Source organism: Leopardus geoffroyi, chromosome B3 (assembly GCF_018350155.1).
Source record: "Leopardus geoffroyi isolate Oge1 chromosome B3, O.geoffroyi_Oge1_pat1.0, whole genome shotgun sequence".
NCBI classification, from domain to species: domain Eukaryota; kingdom Metazoa; phylum Chordata; class Mammalia; order Carnivora; family Felidae; genus Leopardus; species Leopardus geoffroyi.
The window spans coordinates 70,978,964-70,998,796 of record NC_059337.1 but is presented as its reverse complement, the minus strand read 5'-3'; the positions used below and the strand labels follow the sequence as shown (position 1 = coordinate 70,998,796).

The window sequence follows — 19,833 nt, the reverse complement described above, 5'->3', positions numbered from 1 at the left end:
TCTTGCCTGGGATTCTCTCACTTGCTGTCTCTTAAAATAAATAAAAATTTTTAAAAAAGCTTAAAAATTGGGCAAATATGTAAAATTTAGTGAATTTTTTCAACTGCTCTTATGTTAGTTGGCTTTTTAAAAAATTTCCTTTCTTTACAGAAATTGTAAAAATATTCAAAACAAAGTTGTTTATTATTTCAAAGTCTGTAAGAAATGTGGTCATCTAGGGAAGATTTCCTTGGACTCTACTGCTAGCCTTCTGGGGAATGTAGGATAGGTAGTATAGCTATGAGGAGTTCAAATTACTGAGGTATTTGAGGAGAAAGTTGTGTTTGAAGAGCAATCCACACATGAATGATTCAAGTAAATACGGCAACATCCTCAGTTATTGTTTCAGGTTGAGAATCTACATCTGGTATTTTCCTGAATTATGTGTGACGGACATTTCAAAAAATAATGTTATTTAGAATCACCTCCATTAGTTATTCTATATTTTATTCACTACTTTCTCTATGCTAGGTATTGTGCTAAATGCTTTACATTTGTGTAATTTAATTCATACACCATTTTTCTAGGTTACTTGCAAAGTACCTGTCTTAACTTCTTGTTATTACTTTGGGCTTTCCAACTTCGCCTTCCCCAGATTTCACCTATTGGTGGTGGCAGATATCATTATACCTACTAGCCTGTAATAATTTTTAATGTCCTGTCAAAAACTTTAATGCAGGGGTGTCTGGGTGGCGCAGTCGGTTAAGCGTCCGACTTCAGCCAGGTCACGATCTCGCGGTCCGTGAGTTTGAGCCCGGCGTCAGGCTCTGGGCTGATGGCTCGGAGCCTGGAGCCTGTTTCCGATTCTGTGTCTCCCTCTCTCTCTGCCCCTCCCCTGTTCATGCTGTCTCTCTCTGTCCCCAAAAAAATAAACGTTGAAAAAAAATTAAAAAAAAAACTTTAATGCAGATTATACCTTTATATGATTCTTCCAGTAAGCAATATATATATATATATATATATATATATATATATATATATATATATTTTGGTGACAAAGTATCTTAGCCTAAAAGAGTAATTTTCCAACATTAAGACACTGAACACTGTGGCTTAAAGGTGGGACTATTTCTATATTCAAAGGAGCAATTTTTTGCTACTAAAATGCTCCTTGGTGTTGCTCAAAGGTGTCCTTCTCCCACTCCAGTCCCAATTATGCTCTTTCTCTAATGAAGACTGCTTCATCATGGGTGTATCCTCACTTTAAATAGCAAAGACACACTCCACAATTCTTGTAACTTTGGGAAAAGTCAATTCAACATTTTAATAACTCCCACTGCAAGTAGACAGGAGTGTCTAATCCCTCATCTCCTGAATGTCGCTGCTTTCTAGAGGTTTTTATACCAGGAATGGGAAAAACCTATATCCATACTCCAGGCTTTTGATGCTTACTAAGAATTATGGTGATTTCAGTAGGCTTGTGAGTCTCAAACTACATGGTGTTTTTGATTCCTGATGTATAACTGGTAGGTTAAAATCTGGAAATAATATTAAGGATCTTGGGAAGCGGTCGTGTTTTGTGTTCTTCAGGTGGCAAAAACAATTCATTTAATAATTCTATAGAGCAAATATAATGGAGTAGCAAAGAAAAAAAATAATGAAGATGTAAAGATAGATGGTTCCACTAAATAGGAATTAAATGTGAATTCTGTAGATGAAAGGAGAAAAAACTCTGACAACTGTTTATTCAGTTACAATGAATATACAATATATTCATCCTATATACATATACATATATACATATATATAGATTAGGCATAATAGTTTCTGAGTTTCCATTACTAATTACATTATCAAGTTAGGAAAACAGAAGAAATACTCAAATGTGTGAGGCTGAGTATTTTCAGTGCATTTAATATATCAAGGTACTCATAATTTTCATTTAAAATGAAGTAATTTAACTTGAAAAAGGTGAAACGATTTTTGTAAGAACACGTCTTTTCCTAAATCCCTGCACTGAAACTAGGTTTGAATATTTATGCTGTAATTATTATTATTAATGAACTAAAACAAGCTGATTATTTCAGGACAGTATTCTTAACTATGAATTTTGAAACCTAGAGAATTCTTAAATGTTGCCCAGGAAATATGATAGGTGCTTTATACAGACTATCTAATTTAATCTCTCGATCAAGATCAAGGTAAGATCAAGGCCACACAGCAGGGTAAGGACACCTTAACCCTTTGAACTACTTTGCCACAGTCCAGTTTTAATATTTCTGGACTATTGTTCTCTGATAAATTTTACAGATATTTATCAATATTGAAAGAACAATGAGTATTTGCAAATGGTTTATGAAACCTATTTTTTTGTCATGGAAAAACAGGAGATTATTTAAATTAAAAAGAACATCACAGAAGGTATTTGCAGAACTTGAAATGTGCTGCAAATTACAAACTCAATTTTGAAGAATGAGTCTGAGTCCTTAACGTGTCTTTCCCACCCTCCCCCAAGTGGCTCCTGTGTCACCTTGAGATACCACCATCTAAGTGGATTTTTAAATTTGTTTTGTTTTGAGCATTATGGTACTCAAGGATGTCCAACACTTATCTTGTGTATCTCCTTGTCCAGTTGTAGAATATATTTTTTTCTAGTCTAAAAAAATAGTTTTGTTGGAGTAGCATGAGAAGGAGGGATACTCTCTCTCTTTCAAATGTTTCTATGGGATCATAAAATAAAATTGAGAAAAACTCATAGGTACACCTTTTGGTTATCAATAGTTTAATGGGGTCAAGAAAGTAACTTATTATTTATATTTTTAAGTATTAAGAATAGTACTTATCAATAGTGAGAAAACAATTTGAAAATTTGCAAGTAAAGTAAGGGTGGAACTGGGTTTTTTCTGTAGCTGAGGAAACAGAAGGTCACTAGTTATTACCCTGATAGGAGACACTAAATGGGTCTTCTGAAATTGTTATGTTAAACTGTTAGTTAAATCCAGTGCTCAACAATAATGGATTTGACATCATCATATTTTTATTGTTATTGTTTAACAGAAAGCTTGGAGATTTCAACCATCATTTAATTTTTTATATACCTGAATAATAAGTAGAGCACATTTAGTGCAATTCTTCCTCTATAAATATGGATTATATAACTCCTTAGTATCCAGAATATTAGTGTGTGGGTATGTGATGAATATAACCCAAAATGTGCTGATGTTGGTCAAAATCAAGAAGTTGTCCATTTGAAGTGATATCTGATAGCAATTGTTAAATTTGTGCCAAAAGGAAAAATCTTCACTGAGATAGTTATTGGCTTTTAGGTAATCAGTGTTCTTGTGAATTATTGATACCATAATTCCTTCACGTGTAATTGTAGAAGTGTCACATTTTCTAGCTCTGTAATTTTGTCCTATTTTGTCATTGCAGAGCAGAGTCTGCAGATCATGGAGGGATTCAACCATTCTGGAGTATCTGAATTTGTATTACTTGGACTTACTGATTCTCCTGAGCTCCAGATTTTTTTCTTTGTGATGTTTTCTGTTTTCTATTTACTAACTATGTCAGGCAACTGCTTGATTTTGCTCACAGTCCTATGCACCCCACACCTTCACTCCCCCATGTATTTCCTCCTCAGCAACCTGTCTCTCATTGACATGTGCTTGTCCTCCTTTGCCACTCCAAAGATGATCATGGACTTCTTCACTGAGCATAAGACCATCTCCTTTGAGGGCTGCATTTCTCAGATCTTCTTTTTGCACCTTTTCACTGGGACTGAGATTGTGCTGCTGATCTCCATGTCTTTTGACAGGTACATTGCCATATGCAAACCTCTCCATTATTCAACAATTATGAGCCAAAGAGTGTGTGTTGGGCTTGTGGTAACTTCTTGGACAGTGGGCTTCCTGCATACAATGAGCCAGCTAGCTTTTACTCTCTGTTTACCCTTCTGTGGTCCCAATGTTGTAGACAGTTTCTTCTGTGACCTTCCTTTGGTCATCCAGCTGGCTTGTATAGATGTCTATGTTCTTGGAATCTTCATGATCTCAACTAGTGGTGTGATTGCTCTTGTAAGTTTTCTGCTTTTGCTCACCTCCTATGTCATTGTTCTTGTCACTATCAAGGACCACTCCTCCACAGGATCATCTAAGGTTTTTTCTACCTGTACTGCACATTTCCTAGTTGTGTTAATGTTCTTTGGGCCCTGCATCTTCATCTATGTGTGGCCTTTCACCAACTTCCTGGTGGACAAAGTTCTGTCTGTTTTCTATACCATCTTTACCCCCTTCCTGAATCCACTTATCTATACTTTGAGAAACCAGGAAATGAAGATGGCTGTGAAGAAGAAACTAAGTAACCAATATCTAAATCTTGGGAAAACTTCTCCTAGATATCCAGTGCAATCAATCTCCTGAGATTTATATCATCAGTTTATTTTTATAGCAATACTTAGTATCTTCATTTCAAGTCTTTTAGTTTAAATTCACAAAAAGAAGAAGCCAGGGTTGAGAGATGTGAAGTAATCTTGTCTAAAAATTACTGAGATGTTTGTGAGCCTTTTGAGGTTACAGACACATTTGAAAATCTGCTGAAATCTATAGGTTATTTTCACAGAAAAATGCACATATAATCAAAACATAAATTCAGGGCTTCATATACCCATGAATCCTATCAACATACCTCAGCAACTTAGAGAAACCTGAGATAAAATACTGTTCTCTTGTCTTCTACCCCAGAACATTCGTACTCAGTTGCACAGCCTTGTGGTACTTTGATGGTGTCCACTTGCAGAACTTTGATTAAAAGTGTTTATTTTTCATTAGAAATATTTTTATGGGAAAATTCAAATGGTGAAGAGATTCTTCTGAGTCAACTTTGAACAAAAGAGAACAGTTTGGAGGATCTGAAATTTAACAATCTGGTTTCTTAAGAGGTGTATAGATCATTACCACACTTGATATAGCAAATAATTATTTAAACAGCCATTTGTGAAGTTTAAACCATAGAAAGTAAACAACTAAAATATGATTCTCTCCTAAAACCTGGCTGAATGTCAGAGATATGATGCATTCATTTACTCTCAAGACTAAATGTTTGAAAAATTAACTACTAAATTCATGACAAGTTCGTCATTTCCAAAGTAAAACATTACAAAACTTTATTAGTCTTAGTATGAGTTTTGTGTCTCATTCTCAACATAACGTAGCCTAGAGGAAGAAAAGATGAAACTAATTTAAAAAAATACATAGCACAATTCTTCCTAATCTGGCTTATTAGTGATTGTGTTAAACATACTTTTTATTCCAAGACATTTTTTGAAAATCAGCTAGCCAAACCATTTCCCTAACAGTGGAAGAACCTAAGATACAGAAAATTCTTAGAGCTGGTTCAAGACTGAATTACTGTAATGGGTAAAAGTCATTGCTCTAAATATACCTAGACCCCAGATTTAATTTTGGATCTGTCATTTCCTAGTTGTGTTATCCTGGGAGTTTCACTTCATCTCTCTACCCTGTTTAATCTCTAATATGAAGATAATAAAAATTGTCTGTTGTGACCATTTAATGGAAAGTGGACACAACAGACTCCAAAAAATGTCATTTTCTTTTCCCTTCCCAACTACACAGACTCTTGTTAACATGGAGGGTGGTTGTAGAAATTAGATTGCCAGATACTTTGTGTTTTTTATGAATAACAACATACTGATAGGCTGCATCTCTTTGAATTGACTGAAGTTTATGAATATAGTTTAGGAAACAATCTGTTATGATGACATTCATGGTATTAATAGTTTCTTATATTTATTCTGGACTTTTAAGGTTTCAACATGATTCAACACAATCTTCAAGATAAATATTTAATATCTGAAGTTAAATAATGTGGCAGAGGTTTATGAAGAAATGTAGTATTGGAGCTAGGTATAAAAACCACATTCTAGTTTAAAATACTAGTTAATTTTTAGCCAAATCATAAACTCTTTATTCTTGCCATAAAGTCAGTCAAATGAGAAAAAGTAAAAATGTCCTTTTGTCTCATCTCCATTCTTTAGCAAAAATTATCATCTTTGTTTTAAAATATAAACCCTGCTTCTGGGGTGCCTGGATGGCTTGGTCAGCTAAGTGTCTGACTCCTGATTTCGGCTCAGGTCATGATCTCATGGTTTGTGGGATCAAGCCCCATGTCGGGCTCTGTGCTGACAGCATGGAGCCTGCCTGGGATTCTCTTCCTCTCTCTCTGCCCCTTCCCCACTTGCTCACTCGCTCTCTCTCAAAAATAAATAAACAAATAAACATATAAAATAAAATATAAACCCTGCTTCTGAAATAGCAATCTTTAGTCCAATGACTATTTATTGAGCACCCATTCTGTTTAAGGTCCTTTCTGGGTGCTGATGATACTACGTTAATGTACAAGATCTATTTCTCTGTTTGTGAGGGACATATGTTTAGCAATTAGATGGGACCAGTCTTGAATTCCAATTGCATCGCCTTCTTGTTGTACAACTTTAAGCAAGTATTCCTAACGTTTCTAAGACTTTGTTTTCTCACCTATAAAATGTGGATCTAGTATATAACCACTAGGAATGTTGTGAAAATTGAAAAGACATGTAACACAATTAGCAGTGCTTGGCATTCATTAAACGTTTAACCAATACTAACTAATAAATATTACTTAGTGCCATTGTGTTAGATATGCACAAATGACAGGGTAAACGGAATGGAAATAGATGTGCTTACCGGAACTTAAAGGGCATGGTTTTAAGACTGTCTAGGATGTGTCAATTTACCTAAATATTAACTAATGTTAAAATATTGGATTTGTGCCAATTATTAATCTTTGGTGCATTTATGTAGTTAATGTTGTCCTTTGTATGTTTGTGTTTTGCAAAGGAAGTATTATATTTTAGAAGTTTCTTATTCATTTTAAGTTTAAATATATTCCAAGATTGCATAGGAGGGAAAAAACAATGCACAATGTTCTACAGGTCAGTGTCCTGTTTCACGACAATGTTTTTAAATAAAGTTTTTATGATTGAAAAGTGATAAAATATTATTCATGTATTTTGTCTGTCTTTATGTTTTACCCATTCAAAAGATAGGGAAATGCTTCAAATTCTTAACTGGGAGGGGCAGCTGGGTGGCTCAGTCAGTTAAATGTCTGACTTGATTTTGGCTCAGGTCATGATTTCGCAATTAATGAGATCAAGCCCCAAGTTGGGCTCTGCACTAGCAGCATGGGGCCTGCTTGTGTTTCTCTGTCTCCCTCTCCCTCTACCCTCCCCCATGCTTGCTCTCTCTTAAAATAAACAAGCAAACATTAAAAAAATATTAACTGGGAAACGAATGGTGACTTTTACCTATTCACTTTATATTCAGCTTATTAATAAAGAAGTTACTGGGGAACCTGAGTGGCTCATTCGGTTAAGCAGCTGACTTCAGCTCAGGTCATGATCTCACGGTTTGTGGGTTCGAGCCCTGCTTCGGGCTCTGTGCTGACAGCTCAGAGCCTGGAGCCTGATTCCAATTCTGTGTCTCCCTCTCTGTCTGCCCCTCCCCCACTCACACTCTGTCTCTCTCTCCTTCAAAAATAAATAAACATTAAAAAATTTTTTTTTAAAAATAAAGAAGTTACCACTACAGGCAGAAAGATCTTGTCCAGATTTACAGAAATATAAGGGAATAGTTTATTTGGAGACATGGTAGAAGTATTATTTAAGAAACTGTTAAAATTGGAATTGTGAAATTATAGCATTAAGTCAGACATTTCATTTTGCTAAGATATCCCTGAAGCTTTGGATAAATATCTAATTTCTACCTGGGCATTTCTGTGGTTAAGCCTATTCCTGGGGAATCAGTCAAACCCCAAACTATATTTATAGCTCATTTTGATAACTATATTTCAGTATAATTGGTCTTCTTTACACTCCTATGTACTTTAGTTTGTGTTTGCAATATTGTTCCAATGAAGAGGCTAGAGACATATATGTCTCCCCCAGCTCCCCCCGCATGACTAAGAACTCCCAGAGTGGGGACTGTGAATAGCACCAATGAAGCCAGGTTGTCTGATCTAAACTCAGCTTTAAACCACTTACTAAGCCTCTGGTTTGGTGCAAGTTTGTCATTGTCTATCCCAGTTTTTTTTTTTAATTCTTTTAGCAGAGTTTGGAAGCCAACAGCCTGCATTCACAACATGTTTGTCTTTCCCTAAAAGGTTTATAAAGAAATCAAGCTAATTCAACAAAATTAGATACTGGGAGATTTCACAAGAAAATATAGCTTGATAGATTTAAAAAAAAATTTTAATGCTTATTTATTTTTGAGAGAGAGAGAGAGAAAGAGAAAGAGAGAGGGAGAGGGAGGGACAGAATCCAAAGCAGCTCCAGACTCCATGCTGTCAGCACAGAGCCCGGAGTCAGGGCTCGAACTCATGAACCATGAGATATAATCTGAGCTGAAGCTGGACACTTAACCGACTGAGACACCCAAGCATCCGAGCTTGATAGATTTTCTAAAAAAAAAAAAGAAAGAAAGAAAGAAAGAAAGAAAGAAAGAAAGAAAGAAAGAAAGAAAGAAAGAAAAAGAAAAATAACCCTGCGAACACTGGACCACAATTCTAAGTTGCAGCTGAGTTTTCAGATTCGGCTAATACCAGAGATCTCCTCTCTCTGTTTTGTCTTGAACTAGGCCACTCCATTCATGCATATTACTCCAACAGTTTCTGATCCTTATAAAGAATGTATAATATGTATAATATGCCTTTTCCTTCACCATGCTTATAACTTTTCTTCCAGCCTTAACCTATACTTTGACACAATTCAATTATGCCCCCAACTTTTGATGACTCACTCTCAACAAACAGCATTTATTGTATCTCTTTGGAATACTGATATTCCTGTAAATTTCTATATGAGGATTTAAGCCTAACTGGGATACAAAAAATTCATTATACTTCTATCTTCTTCTTTTTTTAATGCCTTTCTTCTCCTATGTCCTGATTTTCTTTTGACTACACTCCAGTGGAAATTTGCTCTTGGTCACTTGTATTTCATTTTATATTGAAGAGCTACCTCAGCATTTTTAATTATAGGAGGATAGGACTGCCCTCTTCTTGAAATAGTTCAGTATTAGAACAGAGGAGATGACATTTACTTAGGTAGAATTTTCTGCTCTGTCAAACAGGTGCCACCTTAATATCCCCCTTTAGTATAGATATTCCAAGAAATGTTTTTTTTAATGTTTATTTATTTTTGATAGTGAGAGAGAGAGAGACAAGTGTGAGAGGGGGAGGGTCAGAGAGAGAAGGAGACACAGAATCCAAAGCAGGCTCCAGGCTCTGAGCTGTCAGCACAGAGCCCGATGTGGGGCTTGAACTCACGGGCCATGAGATCATGACCTGAGCTGAGGTTGGAAGCTTAACCAACTGAGCCACCCAGGTGCCCCCACTCCAAGAAATATTTTTTGGGGCTTTTTTGTTTGTTTGTTTCAGGATATATGCTCTGTCCTTTGGAAACACAAATAATAAGACATTATCCCTTACCTTTAAAGAGATTATATCTAGTACAAAGAAAAGTAATCACAACGCAGTGTCATAACGGTCATGATGTAAGTTTGCACATGGTAATATGGAGACTTAGGAAAGGGCATGTCCAAATGTGCCTGCAGAGTCAGAGAAAGCTCCTCAGAGGTAGTGCTGAATCTGAGACTTGAAGGCAAAATTGGGGGGAAAGTATGCCACAGGGAAGGAACAACATGGGCAAAAAGCAGAGAAAAATATAAATGCCTAGTGAACTCAGGAGCTGCATATGGTTTATTATTTTTAACGTTTATTTATTTTTGAGACAGAGAGAGACAGAGCATGAACGGGGGAGGGTCAGAGAGAGAGGGAGACACAGAATCTGAAACAGGCTCCAGGCTCTGAGCAGTCAGCACAGAGCCCGACGCGGGGCTCAAACTCACATACCGCAAGATCGTGACCTGAGCTGAAGTCGGACGCTTAACCGACTGAGCCACCCAGGCGCCCCTGGTTTATTATTTTTAGAGAACGAGATGTTAAATTAGCAGAAAGAGATTGTACTGAAAGAAAGTGGCAAGAGCCCTGGAAAGAAGGAGGAAGCATTGGGTAACTGAGGGCAGACTGTAAGCAATGGGTCATCTTTTACCCAGTTCCTGTTGTGAGAACGTTTTACAGCCTTCTCAGGTGATTTGATGAAAGTTCTGTCTTATTTATTTTCTGTATGATTGATAAAAGGGTGCCAAACACATAGTCTGCACTTGAAGACGATATTGGAGTCACAGAAGAGAAGTTATCCTGGCTTTTCTTATCTCTTTACAATCTCTCCTGTATAATTTTGAATTTGTTTACTTGACCAGCATCCTCAATCTTAAGTTATATGGTGAGCTGACTTGCAACTGTTAACCCAGTAATTTCTGGAAATAAGGCTTCCTTTTACCTCTTCTCTTCTTTTCCCATCACCTTGCATCTTGAAGCTATTCCCCAGAATCTCTTCTCCTCCCATACCCTGAAATGATCTTACTGGCTTCTTGATGTCTGTTCTGAATGGCAGGTTAGTGTGTTTTCACTGGGTGGATGATATGCAAGTTGGTGGGAGCCTTTACATTAAGGTGACAGAGAATACCTGGAGGGGAGCAGGAAGGATTAGAGAAGAGAACTGGACATCCCCGGTGAGGCATATACCTCTCAGCACTTGTGTCTCTAAGGGTGAAATGTTCTGATTTGATGCTGATTTGAACACTGCTCATTTCACTACTGCTGAAGATCATATATTCATTTATTCTCCAATATTTATTACTAAAAGCTTAAAATGTGACAGGCTTCATTCTATGTATCATAGAAAAAATGCTAATGTGGTTGGGGAATATACAACAACAAATTACTACAAATTATAGTAGGCCATGCATCATCTGGATCCTGCTTACCTTCTCAGCCCTATTTTACATTCCTCTCCCCTTTAGATGCTAATTTTCTTCTTCTCATGTGCAACACTCCATTGTTTTGGACGCCTTTGCACATGCTATTTTATCTGCTTAAATTCTTACAACAACACTACAAAGGGTTTGTGTGTGGGGGGTAAAAGTGTAGTCTTTCTATGCAATTAAAGTTGTTACCAGTCTAAAATAGACTGTTATAATAAGTTTTTTTTGCAAGCCCCATGGTAACCACAAAGAAAAAACTTGTAGCAATACAAGATAGAAAAGAATCAAAACATAGCACTACAAAGAATCATCAAATCAAAAATGAAGGTGGCGGGGCGCCTGGGTGGCGCAGTCGGTTAAGCGTCCGACTTCAGCCAGGTCACGATCTCGCGGTGCGTGAGTTCGAGCCCCGCGTCAGGATCTGGGCTGATGGCTCAGAGCCTGGAGCCTGTTTCTGATTCTGTGTCTCCCTCTCTCTCTGCCCCTCCCCCATTCATGCTCGGTCTCTCTCTGTCCCAAAAATAAATAAACGTTGAAAAAAAAAATTAAAAATGAAGGTGGCAAGAGAGGAAAGGGAACAAAAGAAATTAAAAAACAGAAAACAATGAACAAAATGGCAACACTAAGTCCTTATTATAAACAGTGACTTTAAATGTAAATAAACTCACCATGCAAACAAGACATAGGGCAGCTAAGGGATAAAAAACAAGATCCAACTATATGCTGTCTATACGAGATCTGCTTTAGATTTAAGGACACACAAACAGGCTCAAAGTCAAGGAATGGAAAAATACATTCTATTCAAATGGTAACCCAAAGAGAGAAGGGTATCTATACTTCTATAAGAAAAAATAGACTGTAAGTCAAAAACTGTCACAAAAGCAAAGAAGGTCTTTATGTAATGCTAAAGAGTCAATTCAACAGGAAGATGTAAAATTAGAAAAATACATGTACACAAAATGAGAATACTTAAACATATATAGCAAACATTGACAAATCTGAAGGGAGAAATAGATAGCAATAAAATAGGGGTGCCTGAGTGGCTCAGTCGGTTAAGCGACTGACTCTTGGTTTCAGATCAGGTCATGATCTCCTGGTCTGTGGGATTGAGCCCCAGGCTGTCAGTACGCAGCCTGCCTGGGATTCTCTCTGTCCCTTCCCCCTCACATACCCTCTCTCTCTTTCCCCCTCAAAATAAATAAACTTTAAAAAGAAGACAGCAATACAATAGGGTTGGAGACTTCAATACCCCATACAATAGCGAACAGATGATCCAGACTAACTACTCATAAGGAAACAGCAGGTGGAAACAACACTACAGACCAAATGGACCTACCAGACACATACAGAACATTTCACCCAAAAGCGGCAGACTATATATTCTTCTCAAGTGTGCATGAAACATCCCCAGAAGAGATCACATGCTAGGTCACAAAACAAGTCATTACAAATTTAAGAAGACTGAAATAATTCCAAGTATCTATTCCAAGCACAGTGGAATAAAAAATTAGAGATCAATGACAAAAATAAAATGGGGAAATTAACAAATATGTAGAAATTAGCTTATTTTTGAACAACTGTATCAAAAAAGAAATAAAACCAGAAATTAGCACATATGTTGAGACAAATGAAAACACAACATACCAAAATTTATGGGATGCATACCTCCCTGGGTCTCCAGGATATTTTGAAGAGTATAAAAGCAGAGTCCCATGGGGGTGGGGGTGTCGGGGAGAGGGAAAATGGGTGATGGGCATTGAGGATGAGCACTGGGTATTGTTTGTAAGCGATGAACCATGAGAATCTACCCTAAAAACCAAGAGCACACTTTACACACTGAGTGTTAGCCAATTTGACAATAAATTATATTTAAAAAAAGAAAAAAAATGCAGAAATGAATACAAAATAAAAAGCATAAGGAGTTATTATTAAAAAAAGAAAAGCAGAGTCCCTTTCCCTATACATTCTACCTCAATTTCTCCTGACTTTTAGGAAGTTTTATAATTGAATTACCATATGATAAAATGAGTTGACAATCAAAGGTCCTACACACAACAAGTACTCCAAAGCACGTCACAGATGATTCAATCAGATCAGAGATTTGCACAAGGTCCCATAATTAATGGCAGAATTTGATGGGGACAGAATTTGATAGGGGCAACTATTTATCTCTGAAATGCTCTCTATCTGAACATTTCTATGATTAATATGATACAGTAAAAGAATGGTGGGGTAGTAACAAGGAAAACACAAAAGGGTGTTTGGAAAAACATTATTACTTTAAAAATTGTACCAAATCACTACTTGTAACTGTGCCTGGAGTCAAATGTTATGGCAGGTACTAAAAACAAATTACCCAAATAACAACAACAAAAGCAAGCAAGGGCAAAGTTTCTGTTCTCAAAATGTTTATAAATTACAAGAAGAAAAGACAGACTCAAGAAATGGTTAGGCAACAATATATATCAATGTATAAAATTAATAATGCAGGAAACATCAGCTCTGAAAAGAGTAGAGGTTAATAAAAGAATTTGAGGAGCCGCTTTTGAAGAGGTGGGGCTTAGGTTAAACCTTCAAGGAGGATGTCATAAGATCATACTATGTCTTGGTTCTAAAACCATTGAAATTTTTTTGAATTTTTTTTAACGTTTATTCATTTTTGAGAGACAGAGAGAGACAGAGCATGAGCTGGGAAGGGGCTGAGAGAGGGAGACACAGAATCTGAAACAGGCTCCAGGCTCTGAGCTGTCAGCACAGAGCCCGACATGGGGCTCGAACTTACAAAGTGTGAGATCCTGACCTGAGCCAAAGTTGGATGCTCAACTGACTGAGCCACCTAGGTGCCCCATAAAACCATTGAAATTTTTAAAAATGAAAATTGTAACATCATCTTCTAAATCATGGGGGGGGGGGGTGCAAAATGATAACTGACCAGAAAAAATGACACAAGAAAAAAAGTTTTTGATAATGAAGCATCACAAACCCTCAGCTACATCATCAGATGAAAGGCCACTTTGCTGGTTTTTCTCTCCTCAAATGAGCAGGAGACAGTAGTTTTTTGAGCAGAACAATGATTTTTTTTTGCTGGGAGAGAAATATATCTAAAGGGATTTTTGATATCAGGAACCCAGTTTAGGGATGATGGCCCACTGCTGAGATCATCCACTCTGAGACAAACTCAATTTTATGTGTGTACATTTAATTTTTGAACAATATTAAGTACTTTGACATATATATATACATATATATTTATTTATCTATTCCTGGTTTCATTTATTAGACTATAATTAAGAGATCAATTTGTAAAATAAGCTCAATAGAGATAAATGAAGGACATCTACTTATTTAAAGAATAAAAAAAAGAAAAGAAAAAAATTGCTCCACAGTAGTCATGGTTTCAATTAGGCTAATGACTCTTCCAGGTGAAGAGATGGCATCATAAAATTAACTTATTTCCTGAAATTGTTTGTCAGGTTTATCCTTTACAGCAAACTGTTGAGACTCAGTGTTAGGCTTCTTCTTTGTGGTAATGAGAATACCAGGTAAAAGAGCATGCTCAGATAATTGAGTGTCAGTAGAGAATATGAGGCAGGGAGGGAGAGAACCCTGTAGGTGGAGCGCTTAGAATGCAGAATGGGAGAGTCCTTTATTCAAATTTTCTTAGGTTGGTGCTTATGTTAACCATCTAGATTTTGTGTTTGGGGTTAATTTACCATGTTGCATTCCTAATACTTGGACCTTTATTTTAAAGCACATGTAAATTTCCATATAATGGAACCCATGATATTTATTTGGCAATAATTCTATTAGTGTATATGTTAAGATGCTAAACTGGAGCAGAAAATACATAGTCTGACACAGAAAAAAAATGCAATATTCCTTACCCTGATCAGCCAATCATATGCTATTGATCAGAATGAAATATGAACAACCTGGAAACTTGATCTAACAGAATTGAGAAGGTGGGAGAACAGATTTATAATATCCAGAGTCATAAATAAACAAAAGGTTTTTAAATTACTTTTTTCATTAATATTAATTCATTGGTAGATCTCTCAAGCAACCATTAAACACATTAGTAAACTGAACTAGTTGTACTTCATCACAAGAAGTATTTAAGAGTTTCCCTATTCAGGGCCCCTGGGTAGCTCAGTCAGTTAAGCATCTGACTTCTGCTCAGGTCATGATCTTGCAGTTCATGGGTTTGAGCCCCATGTTGGGCTTTGTGCTGACAGCTCAGAGCTTGGAGCCTGCTTCAGATTCTGTCTCCCTGTCTGCCCCTCCCCCACTCACACTCTGTGTCTCTCAAAAATAAATAAATATTAAGAGTATCCCTTTTCAACTTTACTAAATTCAATAACCTTTCAAATAATTTTAAACAAGTGATAGTTGCAATTCACAATTGTACAGATTCAACACACAGACTACTGAGTCAATATAGTAAAGTTTTTATTCATTTATTTATGATTACAAGCATTTCTTATGTATGTATGTATCTATCTATATCTTGCTATACATCCATCTCCCGTCTATCTGCTTTTCCATTTATCTGTTCATCCATTCGGCTAATGATTGGTTTATCTTTCTTTCAACTCTTTACAATCTATTTTTCCCATCAGTCATCTCTAGATATTCACCTGTCTTTACCTAAGCCCAAACGAATACAATATTACAATATTATGCAAACTTTGACAATGCCAGGAAGCTGGATAATTATTTAGGGTTACAGTTAGTCCACTTATATGCACTGACATTTCTTCTATGTGTAACTCTCAGAATGACAATGACCAAATGCTCTTGAACATAACCTAGCCCTTGTTCAGTTGAGGGAGAGAGAGAGGAGAGGCACGTTCTAGGCTAGACTTTGTCATACAGATGTATGAACTTGAGAAAGTTACTTTGTTCCCTGATTCTCAACTGCATCATCTATAAAATAAATAGATATTTCTAGATGGTTTCTATATTCTAAAAACTTTAGTTATTAGGTATATCAAATATGTTGAAAGACCACTGTTTCATAGGTCCCTTAAGTCAAATACTGTGTCTAACCAGGGGGGAAACTGGTTCAGATCTGTTAGGACACTACTCTTTACAGGTATCTTTTGATTATAAAAACAATAAAACAAATGTCATAGCACCAAAATAACTTGTTACTGTTTAGAAAACAAACATATTTCTCTCTTTGGAGGTGAATGACCTAGATTCTGCCTCTAATTAGCATTACCATGAAAAAGCTACAGTGTCCTTGGGTCTCTAGTTTCAGGTTCTAGAATGGGAGTGTGGATGGAATTTGCTGTATACTACATATCAATCTTTAATATATAAGACTACCAGAATTTTCTGGAGTTAACTGTACTGTTTTAAAATTGGAAAATCCACTCTAGGGAACGTAGGGACAGAATATAAATAAGGTACATTCTTATTTTTGGTTTCAAAATATTAAATACCACATATTTTTAATTCATAAGAATCTTCAATTTTTTCCCGACTTTTGAACTAAAATAATTCATGCATCAGCACCTTTGTCAGCAACAAATAATTTCATTGTTACTTTAGTGTACAGGGTAGTATACTGGGTGTTGGCTTAGAGGCTACTTACAAGAGACTGGAAGCAAATTTACTCTTAAAACATGCAAATGTCTCAGGGGAGGAATACTCAAATAAATTGTTTATATCTGACAAAAGCTGGATATTCTAAAAAGTGGGTCTCTGGGCAGTAAAATGCTGAGTATAGATGTGATGATGCCCTGTTGTAAATGTTATATTGTGTGAAGAACAATTAACATGAACAGAACTCAGTGAGTGCTAAGACTGATTACATAAATAATTCTGCCAGGAACTTACTGGTTTCTCGAAGTAGCATCGCTTTGTTGACCAACTGAATGAGGAAGGTAAATGCCAAACAGGTATTTCATTTTTGTATAAGGAAATCAAGGGGTATGATCAGTCTTCCTAGACTTAAAGATATGGCTGCTAAGTTTTCTCATGCAATCCTTGACATCTTTATTTCTAAGGGTATAGATCACTGGATTCAAGAGGGGAGTGAAAATGGTATAAAATACTGAGAGCACTTTGTCTATTGGGAAATTTGTGAAAGGCCACACATAGATGAAAATGCATGGGCCAAAGAAAAGGGTCACAACAGTGAAGTGGGCACTACAAGTGGAGAGGGCTTTGGAGGACCCACCAGAGGAATGTTGCCGCACAGTGACCAGGATGATAGTATAGGAGATCACCAAAAGGATGAAACACACCAGGGCAATCATGCCGCTGGTTGAGATCATGAATACTCCCAGAATGTATGTGTCTACACAGGCGAGTTTAATTACCAAGGGGAGGTCGCAGAAGAAGCTGTCCACTTCATTGGGTCCACAGAAGGGCAGATTCACAGTAAATGCTAACTGACTCATAGCATGGAAGATGCCAACAATCCAGGAAAGTGATACGAGCCCAACACACATTCTTCGGCTCATAATGGTTAAATAACTTAGAGGTTTACATATAGCCACGTACCTATCAAAAGACATGGATATCAGCAGTACAATCTCAGCACCCCCTAACAGATGCAGGAAAAATATCTGAGTGATGCAGCCTTCAAAAGAGATGGCTTTGTGCTCACTGAGGAAATCTGCAATCATTTTGGGGGTGGCAAATGAGGCCAGAGACATGTCAATGAAGGAGAGATTGCCCAGCAAAAAGTACATGGGGGAGTGAAGGTGTGGCTCTGACATGATGGTGAGCACAATAAGGAGGTTCCCCAGTACAGTGGCTGCATAGACTATGAAGAAAAACAGGAAATAGAAGATCTGGAGTTCCCAAGAACCGGAGAGACCCTGTAGTATGAATTCAGTTACGACTGACTGATTATTCCAGGCCATTCACTCTGATTTCTGGAAGGATTATGACATTTCCAGATGGGAGGATAACTAGGAAAAAATACAGTGATCAAATTAAAAGTAAGGTGTTTTTGTTTCTGTTTTGTTTTGGCATGAAATAATTTAGTGGCATCCCACTACCAAATAGTTCCCTGTTTTATCACTTCCCTGATCACAGTGGTCAAATACTTCACCATGGTCTTTCCAGGTATCTTAATTGATTCAATTCAAGATTAAATCTTATGACTTAGAAATTTGCTTAAAAATAAGATATAAGTCTTCATAACAGGAAATAAAAAATCAGCTATTTGAAGATTTACTCTTCAGTTGTGAAGTACTTAAAAAAATTTTCACAACTTCCAAAAAGTTTTGAAGGGGAAGAATGGTAACCTTTTTCAAAACATCATGATGACTGAAGGACTGGAGTGGACAAAGTTTGAGAATGATGATAGATGGTAAGTGGGAACACACAAGTGGAAAGGAATGTGGGCACTGTCTCTTACAGTGGGTAGGATAAAGGAATAGAACATAAGGAGGGGAAAGAGCTACAGAGAAACATAATCTATTCCAGTTTTCAGATGGAGATTGTCCAGAATCAAAATGAAATAGCCTCTCATTTTTAGTTCTTCATTTCAGTCATGCAGACATGAATAACATTTGTTTTCTACACTACCCAAGGCCAGGCATTTTTCAAAGGCTGGTGAACAGGATGTAGCTAGAGTGTAAAGGTTTTATAAATTTCCTAGTATATTTTATTATTCATTTATTTTTTAATGTTTATTCTATTTTTGAGAGAGAGAGAGCACAAGAAAGAGCACAAGTGCGGGAAGGGCAGAAAGAGAAGGACAGAGGATCCAAAGCAGGCTCCACACTGACAGCAGAGAGCCTAATGCAGGGCTTAAACTTGCCAACTGCAAGATCATGATCTGAGCCAAAGTCAGACACTTAACCGACTGAACCACCCAAGTGCCCCCCCGCCATGTATATTTTAAACAGAAAGACTGTTAAATGGCATGCTACCTAAATATTTTTTAACTGCTAGCTTTTATAGACTTTCACTGAAGCAGTTTGAAGCAGAAAACTCTTCCTGTTTCAGGAGTTCACTTGGAACAAATAGGAGACAGATTTAAGTATAGACAGAAGATGGGGATGGTGAACCTACACGTTAGGTAATACCATATGCCTTAAAAGTTAAAACTAGACTTCTTAGGTTATCTAGCTCTCACTGAGATCCAAGAAGACTTTACAAACTGCATTGAAAGCCAATTGAGAAGATATGTACTTAAAATTCACAACAAACTCCAAACTCCTTTATTCTTGCCACTAAACTAAGCTTTTTTCTTTCTCAAAACTCTGCTAGAAGTACACATTTTAAATGAATTGTTCTAAGACTAAATCCTATTTATACACGCAATTACCCATATTTATTGGCTTTTTCCCCCCTGAAATTTGGGTGCTCTTTCCTTAACTCCACATTGTTCTTCTGACTTTATCCATTCCAGAAACTTTTAGATTTGTTTCTGGCCCCACATACCTGATATTAAAATGGGTGTCACAGCTCTTACTTAGATTGGTGTAGCAGAAATAGTGGCAGCCCAGGATTCAGACAATGTGAATTAAATCTTGTCCTACATATGTGAGACTGGATAATTTACTAAATCATCTGGTGCCTTGATTCTTCATAAATAATACAAGTTGGTTGAACTGGATGATTTTAAGATCCTTTCCACACACATATTAATATTGCAACATTCAATTAGTACCTGAAAGCAGTGACAACTGCTTGAGAGTGACCTCATGTCAATACTACGCCTAATTTCTAAGTCAAGGAGGCTCACAATTCATGGGACCTTTGTATTTATAATGTCTGTATTGGTAGGAATCATTCAGTAAATGACATGGCATGAAAAAGACCAGCTGCTGCTTGGGGAATAAACAGATGTTCAAGTTGCAGTGAGAGTTATTAAAACATTCAAATTTGGCCACAGTTAAAGATGAATCACAAAATGTTATGATTGTTCTTAAGTGCTTCATGTATATGG

At 36.7% G+C, this 19,833-nt stretch overlaps 2 protein-coding genes across 2 annotated transcripts; one reads left to right on the top strand and one right to left on the bottom strand.

Moving 5' to 3' along the window:
* The first annotated feature begins 3,407 nt into the window (after positions 1–3,407).
* LOC123582221 (olfactory receptor 4K2-like) lies at positions 3,408–4,949 on the top strand. The gene has a single exon (XM_045448473.1). It carries the CDS (start codon positions 3,429–3,431, stop codon positions 4,395–4,397), a length of 969 nt encoding a protein of 322 aa, XP_045304429.1. The 5' UTR covers positions 3,408–3,428; the 3' UTR covers positions 4,398–4,949.
* Positions 4,950–16,846: 11,897 nt separating this feature from the next.
* On the bottom strand, positions 16,847–17,794 carry LOC123582220 (olfactory receptor 4K3). Its single transcript, XM_045448472.1, has one exon. It carries the CDS (start codon positions 17,792–17,794, stop codon positions 16,847–16,849), a length of 948 nt encoding a protein of 315 aa, XP_045304428.1.
* Positions 17,795–19,833: the final 2,039 nt, after the last annotated feature.